This window comes from Brienomyrus brachyistius, chromosome 1 (assembly GCF_023856365.1).
Source record: "Brienomyrus brachyistius isolate T26 chromosome 1, BBRACH_0.4, whole genome shotgun sequence".
Classification (NCBI taxonomy): Eukaryota; Metazoa; Chordata; class Actinopteri; order Osteoglossiformes; family Mormyridae; genus Brienomyrus; species Brienomyrus brachyistius.
In genome coordinates this window covers 48,550,471-48,562,820 of record NC_064533.1, presented here as the reverse complement: position 1 = coordinate 48,562,820, position 12,350 = coordinate 48,550,471, and the positions used below count along the sequence as shown (strand labels likewise).

At 39.6% G+C, this 12,350-nt stretch overlaps 1 protein-coding gene across 1 annotated transcript; it reads left to right on the top strand.

Moving 5' to 3' along the window:
- Positions 1-376: 376 nt before the first annotated feature.
- On the top strand, positions 377-11,979 carry LOC125747356 (fibroblast activation protein, alpha). The gene is made up of 26 exons (XM_049022549.1): positions 377-890; positions 1,119-1,203; positions 1,876-1,971; positions 2,071-2,165; positions 2,344-2,418; positions 2,526-2,578; positions 2,886-2,958; positions 3,174-3,294; positions 3,561-3,715; positions 4,120-4,217; positions 4,939-5,068; positions 5,985-6,023; positions 6,156-6,254; positions 6,369-6,439; positions 6,680-6,733; positions 6,809-6,933; positions 7,133-7,183; positions 7,295-7,393; positions 8,147-8,216; positions 8,568-8,762; positions 9,505-9,559; positions 9,657-9,756; positions 9,853-9,911; positions 10,009-10,081; positions 10,452-10,525; positions 11,502-11,979. The coding sequence occupies exons 1-26, from the start codon at positions 885-887 to the stop codon at positions 11,613-11,615; spliced, it is 2,265 nt and encodes a 754-aa protein (XP_048878506.1). The 5' UTR covers positions 377-884; the 3' UTR covers positions 11,616-11,979.
- The last annotated feature ends 371 nt before the right edge of the window (positions 11,980-12,350 follow it).

Here is a 12,350-nt window from a genome sequence, read left to right as displayed (position 1 = left end):
AGGATTGCTAAACAAATCATACGGGGCTTCGACCCCAAATGCGCTAGTCTAGCGACGCCTCGCGCAGTCCTACTCATCACAAGGTATTCGAGGCGCTGTAGAGTTACACCCACCGTGTACCGTTAGGCTGCGGATAATGTTCAGTTTTTATATTTAAATAATTTCATTATACGGACAATAGACGGCAGGCAGTGTATTTGACTCGATGAAGTTAGCATGCAGCGTAATTCATGCCATACAGTGCATTATAAGGACTAATATTTCAACATACAACCTTATATCCTCATTTAATTTTAATGATTTCATTTTGTGAATTGATGGAACCTGGAAAGACTGCGTAAAATACAAGCATGCATATTGTAGTTTTCAGAAACGCCCATTCCACTTAGTCCATCCCATAACGAATATCATGTTAAAATACGTAACAGGACGTGTAAAAATTCCTTTAAATCATTTTTATATGACCCCATAACCCAGCATAATTTACGTACGTCTAAATGCATTTTAGAAAAAAAAAATGCTTTGTTAGTAAGTTGATAATTCGTGCAATAAATAACTAAGAATACCCCGCTAAGAATAACTTAGCAGTCTGTCGTGGGTTTTTTAAGTCGTCTTTTTGCGGAGGGCTGCTTAGTAACTCGGGACGCTTATAGAAGTTCGGTCGCTTCAAGTTAAAATAACCTGGCAAAGAGGCGGAATTGTGCGGTGCTTTAAAGTCAAGATATGCGTGTCGAGGACTCCAAAGGTGTACATTTCTCAGTTTTGTTGGCTTGACTACTTAAGGAGAAAATACTCATCGGCCCAACAATCGCGAAACACGCGCTTCCCATCCATCGGACTGAAAAGTATTTTCATCTGGGAATATCCACCGTCCCGGTACAATAATGCCGGTCAGTACCTGGTCTTTTAACTTTTTTTATTAGCATAGACCCCGTAACTAGCTTGCGTGTAGAAAATTAAAGCAAATGATTATTTCCTGAGTTTGTTTTACCAGTTTAACTTTACTCAGATGTAGTGTATTCAGTCGTTTTAATTATACCAGGAAGATACTCCTACTTATGATGTGTGTGAGTGTGTTTATTTTTTCGACCTTTTTTTTGCATTAATCGTAACTTTAGAACAGTCGAAAAGTGCTCCTGGGGTTGGTTGGAGTTGCTGTCGTCATCGCATTAATAACTATCCTTGCAACAATAATTGCAAACAGTAAGTGCACGGTCTTTGTGCCTATATAATCTACATTTACTATTATAATCTTTACAGTTAATAATTCATGTTCAACTGTTTTTTTTCTTTGTAACTATGACATTCCCGTTAATGAAACTAAATGTCAACATTATCTGACATGCCCGCGGTGATTTTAGATTATTTTACTTATAGTCTAATCATGTTGCGACACGTGTAATCCAGGAAGCGGGAAAGTCTTCACCTTTACTTACAAAATACTTCCAACTGAACGTAATTTCGAACTGCAAGAATTATAGCAAATTATACTAGATAGAAGATTATTGTGGATCATAGGTTATTTCCACCGAACTCTGTTTAAATCCTGAAAACAAGATTGCAGTATTAATTCAGACCCTAGGCATTTATCAAATGATTGTACTCGTGCGTGATATTGACTTGGCGCCACCAAGTGACAACTTGTAGTTATTGAAGTATTATTAGTATATACGGCGACAATTATTTTATTAACATACACTGCTACGAATGCATGTTTTTAACATGGCCTATTTCACTAGCAGGCTGCTGAAATTCAGCATATTCTTTAGAACATTTTGCACATGGTTAAGCTATTAACGCATGGCACTGATGATGCGAGTGATTTTTGAGGCATTTAATTAAGACGTAATATTTGAAGTATTTTTACTACTTCAGAAGACAGTAAATGGGACTCTAAGAGAACCTTCACCCTCGAAGACTACTTCAATGACACCATCAGATATAAGGCGTACAATCTGCGATGGATATCAGGTAATGTAATAACGCAACGCTTTAATGAGCGTGAGTGAGTGTAAGAAGCGTTAGCCTGCTCTCATCTAAATCAATCTATTAACGTGATTTTTTTGACAGACAATGAATATCTACATAGAACAAAAGAAGGCAGTGTTTTTCTCCACAATGTTGACACAAGAAGTGCCACAGAATTTTTGAACAACAAAACATTTGTAAGCTGTTTATTATTATTATTATTATTGTTATTATTATTATTATTATTATTATTTATTAGATATGTCTGCAAAGGCCAAGACATCTTATTATTAATAATATAAATATTGATTTTAATATTATTATACTTTACCAATACTGTAGCATATTATTATATATGTACTGTATGTTAAATAGGCACAAGTGGATGCCACTGACTATTTGATGTCTGCTGACCGTAAATATGTTTGTTTGGAGAGCAATTATACAAAGGTAAGTACATCGATACAATGATGCACATTTTTTGTGCTGGCATTAGTGCTTAAACAGTCCATTAGCACACACCCATGTGGCTGACAGCTTTGTTTGTGATTCCATAGCAATGGAGACACTCATTCACAGCCTCTTACTCTCTCTACAACCTGGAAGCCTCGTAAGTGTCGGGCATTTCTTTGCAGCGTCTCCAGTTTGTGACTGCTTGCATGATAATTACTTTTGTCCCTGATTCTGGGGCTTTGGGACAATGCTTGATACAGCCGCTGTACAGGTGTATAGGTCCAACCTTGACCTAAGAATCTTCTGTCTCGAATAGGTTCATGACCGCTGTTCCACGGGCCTGCACACACTTTTCTACATATGTGCTCTTATTTTAAAGAGTGCATATTCTACTTAATTAACAAATGAATTGACAAATTCAGTTTGCAAGGGCAGTGTTTTAAGCAGTAGTGTTCATCTTTCAGGGAATTTGTCACACCGTCACACATCCCAGAAGAAGTGCAATACCTTTTATGGGCTCCTGTTGGAAATAAGCTGGTAAGAGCTGATTGCTGCAGCATGTTTGTGGTTTGGACTGTAGTTTTATTCAGCCCATAACTCCCGGATGTGATTTTATCAACAGTGCTAGACAATAGTTCTGGTGTTAATTAAATATGTCATTTTGGTTAAAAAAAAGTGAATTTCCAGTTTCATGTTTATGCTTCATGTGCCATGAATCTGACGTCACATCTCAGGCATGTTTACCCTTACAGGCTTATGTTTGGAAATATAACATTTACATTAAAGACTCTGCAATGTCTAATGCCAAACAAATAACTAAAAATGGAGAGAAGAATAAAATTCTCAATGGTATTCCAGACTGGGTATATGAGGGTGAGTATTATGTAAAATAATTATTCCTGTACAACCTACTGTAGATTAGAATGTTTAAACAACATTAACATCATTATTAATATGATGTAGTGCCTTAATTTTGTGTCATCTCAGCATTCGTGATGTATAAATAAGCCGATTTGTTTTAAAACACCACAAACTAATTGAACTAATTTTCCAGAGTAAATCCGTGAGATGTATCATTTGAATATTAAGGTGTATTTCTAGATTGAAGTTGAAATCCAAATATTCAAACTTATTTTTAGAGGAGATGTTCTCTTCCAATGATGCAATGTGGTGGTCACCCGGTGGCAAGTATCTGGCCTACGTTGAGTTCAATGACACAGAGGTCCACACCATTGAGTATTCGTGGTATGGATCTGGGCAATACCCGGAAACAGTGGCCATTCCGTACCCTAAGGTAGGGTGTCTATGAGGAACGTTGCCTGTGTGAAAGCTGCTGGATCATAGAAAACGTGCCACACATGAATTGCAAAAGTCGATAAAAGATGTTCTGAACTTAAAATAAGTTGTGCCTAATGAAACATGTACAGGAATACCCATCCATCCATCCGTCCATCCATCCGTCCATCCATCCATCCGTCCGTCCATCCATCCACCCGCCCATGTGCCATAACCACGTATCCAGTACAGGAATACACGATTTACATCCTCCTCTAGTTTCCATTTTCTAAGTTCAGCGTTCCTGTGGAGAATCAATTGTGAAGCATTGTGAGAAGCTTTGCTGGAATATGTGCTGAATATGACGAAACGACTGAGCAATCGGCTTGAGGGTTCGGAATCTGATGTATTTCTGTTACGCAGGCTGGGTCCTCAATTCCTAAGGTGAAGCTGTTCGTTGCCGATTCCACAGGTACATCAGGAATCACACAAGTTGTAGTGCCAAATTCAGTAGGGGAAAGGTAGAGTATGGAGGTGCTGCTTTTTACAGTAACGCTGGCCGTATACTTCAAACGACGTTCAGACAAAACGAAATCGAACACGTCAGTGACAAAAATCTGTCTCATACATAGAACGACACTTCCACTTTAGTCGTTCTATGTCACGCTATGACCCTAGAGGACGCAGAATGTTTTCTGTGTAGCAGATCCACATTCAGAGTGCAAATATTGTGGATAATTCCAATAGAGATGACAGCTCTTTTAAAATGGAAGTTACTGTCTTCATTAACAGCTACATGACACTCATGGTTAGACTGAAACAAAGCACACACAATCTATGACATGCATTAATACATATCTGTCATTTATTATTAACATAAATCCACGAATACACATATTAATTTACACAATTTAAAGTGCCGTGTGGTGTAAATCCTGCTGGTAACTGCATAGGACAGTGGGAGGGATCAGGAAAAACTAAAAAGTTTGCCTTCACAAATCTGCAGAGGTGGTTTGCCGAAACGGTGGTTACCATGGTTACTACGCATCAAACGATATCTTATTGCAAAAACAACACCGATTCCGTCGATTTCGTCTGAAGTATCCAGCCAGCATTAACGCAAATCTAACAGAATGCCTGCTCCAATATATAAAAACACTCTCTCCCTCTGAGATGTTTTAATTAGCGGTTCCTGAGATATATCTCTTCAGTGGTTATTGTCTTTGCTTTTTTCCCTTGTAGCGACCACTACCTGAGCTCTGTGACCTGGGTGACCGATGAGCGCGTCGCTGTCCAGTGGGCCAAGAGGAGCCAGAACTATGTCCTCATGCAGACCTATGACTTTGACGGACGAGCGTGGAATGGGAAGTCGGTGTGTGTCTTCCCAGCATGCTTTAAGTCACGGGTTTTATTTGACACATGCATACAAAGTATGCAGTGAAATACAGCTCTATAGGCAGATTACAATGTGCAATTAAAAGTGACAAAATATAAATATATATAGTGTTTATATAGAGTGCATGCATATATACATCATACATACTGTTAGATAGATAGATAGATAGATAGATAGATAGATAGATAGATAGATAGATAGATAGATAGATAGATAGATAGATAGATAGATAGATAGATAGATAGTGGGGGGGGGCATTTTATAGCAGGCCACCCTGCCACAGAATGGCCCCCTGTGTAACTCTGGCTGGGAAAATGCTACATGTACCTAACTTGCACCATATACCCATATATACCTCTTATTTATCCATCCATCCATCCATTTTCCAAACCGCTTATCCTACTGGGTCGCGGGGGGTCCGAAGCCTCCCCTTATTTATGCTGTATAAATTACTTTGGACTGGGCCATAAGGAAAAGCCTGTTTCATTCATTCATTTAGCATAAAACATTTCCCATGCTTCTTCACATTTGTTGCCAGAAAGCACGAAAGGAAATTACATTTGTTATTTATATCGCCACACGCACAGACCTTTCAATATGGCCACTACTACAGCATACAGAGACCTATATTTGTATTGAAGGCCTGGTGTCCAGTTCTGTGGCTTAGAACTCTCTGCCCCTGATCAGAAGGTCATCGGTTCACATCTCCTCATCAGCAGAATTATCTTGCAATTCCGCCGTGAGCAAGACTCTTAACCTCAATCGTCCCAGGGCTTGGCTGACCCTGCTGTCTTAATAAAGGCATCTGACAGATAACTTACTTGTTAAATTATCATACGAAGGTTTTTTTGTGTGAGATTTATAACTAGTCATCCCTTTTCTTTGTTGCCAGAGTCATGAAGAGACAAGCAAGACAGGCTGGGTTGGGCATGTAAGTCATTTTAAAATTGTATTAACATGAAAATGAACAGATGACCAAATATCAGCCTTTAACTAAAGATATTGAACGCGACTGTATCACAGCGGTAATATTTTCTCAACTAACTCTGTGCCTTTTTTTCAGTATTCACCCCTGCATCCATTTTTTGCTGCAGACACCTTGAGCTTTTACAAAGTGATGAGTGACTCTGACGGCTATAAACACATACATTATGTTAATGCTGTAAGTGTTTCGCCAATAGAATTAATAGACTCAATGCATCTATTCAATATTCAGTCACTTGGATGCTTTGCATTATGGGCAGTCAGTCACAAAGTGTGTCTCAACCGTTTTTAGGGTGTGGTGACACCTATTACATCAGGACAATGGGAGGTCATCTACATTTCAAAGTTAACGAAAGATGCTATGTAAGTAACCATATTGTAGCAGCTAGCGTGGAGGATTGAAGTATGAAAATACTCATTCTAGAGTAACATATAGTAACCACATTATTTCCTTGATTGTCTTACTAATTTCAGTAATGTTCATCCCATTCATATTTTTGCCCCCAGCAATGTGACCACTACTCCATATTGTAGCTCTGTGCACCTAAAATTAATTTTCAGCAGTAATGTATAAGTCTATTTTTTTCCTTCCTTTTTTTGTAGATACTATGTCAGTAATGAATACCACAAACGTCCAGGGCAGAGGAACGTTTACAAGTAAGGCATCGCTTACGGTGTCGTTGAAGCTCGGTATCTGACCGACTGCATCCTAAACTGACATCTGTCTCTCAGGATCAGGATCGGTGCCGGCCATTCTGCTCCCGAGTGCCTCACCTGTGGCCTGCAAGAAGAGAGGTGTCAGTACAACTCAGCCTACTTCAGTCAAGACGCTGCCTACTACCGCCTGTCCTGTTATGGTGCTTTGATCCAACAATGCGTTTACTTCAAAATTCCACATGTAGAAATTATTTTATTGAGTCGATCTGACTATTAAAGTCTGTTCTGGCCTTTATGTTAATGCAGTGGTTCATTTGTCAATGATCTGCAGATGAATATAAGCTCATTAATTAAATCAAAATGAATATTAAGTTTGTATTACTTTTTTGTGCTTGAAAGGGCCTGAACTCCCAGTATTTACTCTAAGGGATAACAGAGGATCAGGCTCAGGTATGTAGCATAAGCTAAATAAAACACTGTTAATTAGTGCAACAGCAATGTTACAGATCAACAATAATCCAGCATTTTTGGTCCTCATCTTCTTTGTTGTTTTGGTTTTAGAGATTCAGGTTCTTGAAAACAACGATGTCCTGAGAAACATTCTGACAGAATTCCAGATGCCAACCATGCGATATGGGACCTTTAGCATTGGAGGGTTTGGTAAGATTCTCTAGTTGATATCAACTCTAGATGACCATATAGCAGAGGTGGATTGTTCACGTCCAGAAAGTACAAATCCCGACCAAGATTCTGGTTTAACCAAGCAGTTGAGTATCAAGTGTCCCAGTCACAGAGTAAGTACTGAGCTGGTGGGTTGAAAGGAAATCTTGGTCTGGATTTGTACTCTCTGGACTTGAACTTTTCACCACTGCTAATTACACAGGAAAAACACAAAAATGCTTTGCTGATTTGTGCATCATATATTAGATTAGATCTTTACTTTTGGGACCTGAACTATCCACCCCTGCTGTATAGCCAGCATTCCTCCAGAAAGCGTTTCTTCTGTCTGGACCTTCGGGTTTCCTAATGGCATGTTCATCGCTATGATAATGGAGTCCATCCACCTTGCGGTGCATCATTCTCTTCCTCCTTTTCCTTCAGCTTTTCCAGTTATGGTTATCTACAGTTCACTAGTAGATTCTCTACTAGTGTCTTCTTATAATATGCCTAAAGTAAGACAGCTTTAGCCTGGTCAGTTCAGGCTTGATTATATTCTTAGATTTACACCAATACTAAAGGCACTAATGATCTTGTTGTCCAGCTTCTGCATCGTACTACATTCACATCCATAGCGACACAAAAGTCTTCTGAGAAATGATTTGGTCTTTGTCTATAGAGATATGTGTCAGTGTCATTCCTGGTATCATTTTGTGTGTTTGTTTCTAAGCTGTTGTTTTTGTGGCTTTTCTTTAGACCTCCAGTACCAGATGATGCTACCACCTCATTTTGATAAATCAAAGAAGTATCCCCTTCTCATTGATGTGTAAGGGCTTTACATACCTGTGTTTATATGTCTTACATGTATATTCTGTTTATTACAAAATGACGTATGAGGAACGATATTTGAATTGTATGACCCATGCATCATAGAGCTGACATCATAGAGCTGACATCATACTGTAGAGCTGACATCATAGAGCTGACATCATACTGTAGAGCTGACATCATAGAGCTGACATCATACTGTAGAGCTGACATCATAGAGCTGACATCATACTGTAGAACTGACATCATAGAGTTGACAGTAAAGATACTGTCAGTTGACTTGACTTGATTGCTGGTTCAAAATGGAAACTTAGTTATTTAATCTACGTCTTGGTGTCCCTTTCCATAGGTATGCTGGGCCATGTAGTCAAAGAGTAAATTATCAATTCAAGCTGAACTGGGGAACATATCTTGCCAGCACAGAGAAGGTTATTGTCGCTAGCTTTGACGGAAGAGGAAGTGGTTACCAAGGTGATAAAATAATGCACTCAATCTACCACCGTCTGGGAACATATGAGGTGGAAGATCAAATATCAGCCGTGAGGTAAGATAAATCACCAGGGAGAGAAAATCCTCTCCGGGAACATATTCCTGACATTGTCCGTTTACAATGCAATTGCTAAAGGCCTAATATCCAATTGATTATTTTTGTCCAACTATGAAGATCAATATATAAATATATATATATATATATATATATATATATATATATATATATATATATATATATATATATATAAAAAAAAAATACATTTTAACGTAAGTCTGTTCTGTACATAATTTTAGAGATTCGCACTTGATGTCAGGATGAATTTGAACTGCCAGATATCAAGCTACAAAATGATCTTCCGTTTTATCTTTTGCAAACAATGTGTGTTATAAAAACCAGCATTTATTCGTATAGTCAGGGAAAGCAGCAACAATTAAACAGCAAGTTTCTTTATGATTATTCTGCTGAGCCCCAGATTTCAAAATGTTTATAACAAAAGCCCTGTTTGGGCAATGGTGCTGCAGGAGGTAGTGCTATTGTTCAGCAACCAGAGGGTTGCAGGGTCGAGTCCTGGTTCCTCCTGACCCCATCAAAGTGTCCTTGAGCAAGACACTGAACCCCAAATTGCTCCCGGTGAGCTGGTTGGCACCTTGCATGGCAGCCTCCGCCACCGGTCTGCGGATGAATGGGTGAATGTGAGGCATGAAATGTAAAGCGCTTTGAGTGCTAGTAGGAGTAGAAAAGCACTATATAAATGCAGTCCATTTACCATTTTTGTTTTTTGTTTCTTTTTTAGGAAATTCATTGATATGGGGTTTATAGATACAGAAAGAATAGCTATTTGGGGATGGGTAAGTTTGATACTATGTAGGAAGTCTGTTTTTTATGAATGAAATGGCTAAGCGTAGAAACATTAAGCTGGATGCTGAACAGTGGATTCCTTTCCAGTCTTACGGCGGGTACGTCACCTCGATGGCTTTGGGGTCCGGGAGCAGACTTTTCAAATGCGGCGTGGCAGTCGCTCCCGTATCTAGCTGGGAATATTATGGTATGTTTGATATTCCTGATTCTCGTAGGCTGCTGCCTCAAGTGACATATCGGTTAATAAAACGTTAAATCCAGGGTTGCTCGGTAAATCTTTCAGACGCGGTTTACACCGAGCGCTATATGAGCCGGCCGTCGGACAATGCTGAGTTCTACAAAGTAAGTCCATCAAGATTTTAAAGACTAAAGGGAATTTTATCGACAACTCAGTATTCCTTCAATGGCCTTTAATATTAATTGTCCATATTTTTTCTAGAACTCCACAGTAACAAGTAGAGCCAAGAACTTCAAATCTGTGGATTACCTTCTGATTCATGGCACAGCAGATGGTAAGCGCTGTTCTTAAGACGACTAGTGCCAGCACTCCTACTTTTCAGTTATGAAACATGCATCATCCCTGTAGTTTGTGTGTTTTACAGACATTAGCTTTTAAGATCAAGACCCTAGAGGTTCTGCTAGTGTAACACACAGCCTAAAAAATAGTGTATACTTGCAAAATTGTAAGTCACATAACATTGAGGGATCAATAGGATGATTCAAATTACCATAACCAACAAAAACCAGTATGATATTACTCTGCCATTCCACTTAGATAATACCATTTAATAGTTTGCAAGAAATATTGTAGTACATAAAATCTGCTTGTATCTTTTAGAAAGGATAACAACCAACTCCTATAGTAATATATTTTTCTTGCAGATAATGTGCATTTCCAGCAAGCTGCACAGATATCTAAAGCTCTTGTTGAGGAGCAGGTGGACTTTGAAGCCATGGTAAATATCCACAGCGACGAAAAGGTCCACAGACTGCAGATGGGCAGCAGGAACTGAGCAGGGCACCCTAACTGGTAGAGCTGGGGGGCTTCATGGTCTTTGTTCGATACATTAATAAATCAAATTGGAAGCAGGAATAAAATTTAAATAAGTAAATAAAATCCCACAGACCTTACGTCCATCCATCCATTTTCCAAACCACTTATCCTACTGGGTCCCGGGGGGTCCAGAGCCTATCCTGGAAGCAATGGGCACGAGGCAGGGAACAACCCAGGATGGGGGGCCAGCTCATCGCAGGGCACACTCACACACCATTCACTCACACATGCACACCTAAAGGCAATTTAGCAACTCCAATTAGCCTCAGCATGTTTTTGGACTGTGGGGGGAAACCGGAGTACCCGGAGGAAACCCCACGACGACATGGGGAGAACATGCAAACTCCACACACATGTAACCCAGGCGGAAACTCGAACCCAGGTCCCAGAGGTGTGAGGCAACAGTGCTAACCACTGCACCACCATGCCGCCCCACAGACCTTGCAGCCCTTTTAATTTAACCAAATGACCTACTAGATGTGCAATAGTAAGCCATGCAAATTTGCACTCAAATGCCCAGCTACAGCTGAGTATTATTTTAATACTGCATTTCCCAACCCAGTCCTCAGGGACCCACAGCCGGTCCACGATTTTGATTCCTCCCAGCTCCCTGCCAGACTGTCCATATTCTTCCTCTCTCCCAGCTCCCAGTAAAAACTTGGAATGTCTGCGGGTTCCCGAGGACTGGATTGGGAAACATTGTTCTAATATATTACTTCAGTTTTGTATTTTTATAGTCTCATTCTGATGAATGCTCAACGTTATATTACAGGTGTCATTTCTTTCCTGTTTTTCAGTCCTGGTCGCATTTCGTACTGGGAGTTCGTCTTTGACATCTTGTGCTAATAATAGTTCCTGTCTTTTCTGTCTTTTGACAGTGGTACGCTGATAAGAACCATCAGCTAAGTGGCTCCGCCTTCCGCCACGTCTTCACCCACATAAGCCATTTCCTCCAGAAATGCTTTGGCAAAACCAAGCGGGTCGGCAGCTGAGGCGTCCGGCCGGGTCTCCCAGCCGCATGCACCCAGTCCATATATAACTCGTCACCAGATCTGCCTATTTTATAATACTGTGCTAATTTCCAAATGGGTTGATGGGGTTTATTTTAGTGTGTTTGGTATATGAACTGCTTTTCTGTTTTATTTGTAATTTGTAAAACGCTTACATCCACTAACAATTATTGTTGTACACTGACAAGTGCAGTGTTAAATTAACAAGCCAAATGTTCGAACACTACATGCTGTAGCTGTGCTGTTGTACAATAACTGGCCATTCTTAATGTTCTTTATTTTTCTATGTTCTGGTAAGATACCACTTTTTGTACTTTTTAAGAATCAATAAACTGCTACAGATTTATTTGTTGTCCTGCATTCTTAGTTGTTTACACTTACAGTAAAGGACGCTTTTATCCACAGCGTACATTTCAGAGGGAACAGTGTCCATCAATCCCCAGCAGTACATAGGGCTTATGTGCCTTGTCCAGGGGGCCGAGAGCAAAGCCATCTTGCCAAGCCTGGGATCTGAACCAACAACTTTCCGATCTTAGGCATGTCATCTTAACCAGCAAAGATTCTGTGGAGGACAGTTCATGACTTGCAAGTTTATTACTTCCATAGACTTGTTTTTACCTATTTATTAACTGATTGGCTGAGTGAAAATACATTATTGGGTAACGCTTTACATTAACTGCACCTTCATAATGGTTTTATATTGCATTCATAAAACGT

What these genes read in the sequence shown, in the direction of transcription:
- LOC125747356 (XM_049022549.1), top strand. An exon ending in TGGCCATTCCGTACCCTAAG is followed by an intron (nt 3,716 to 4,119) that starts GTAGGGTGTCTA and finishes TCTGTTACGCAG; the next exon opens with GCTGGGTCCTCAATTCCTAA. An exon ending in GATCAAATATCAGCCGTGAG is followed by an intron (nt 8,763 to 9,504) that starts GTAAGATAAATC and finishes TTTCTTTTTTAG; the next exon opens with GAAATTCATTGATATGGGGT.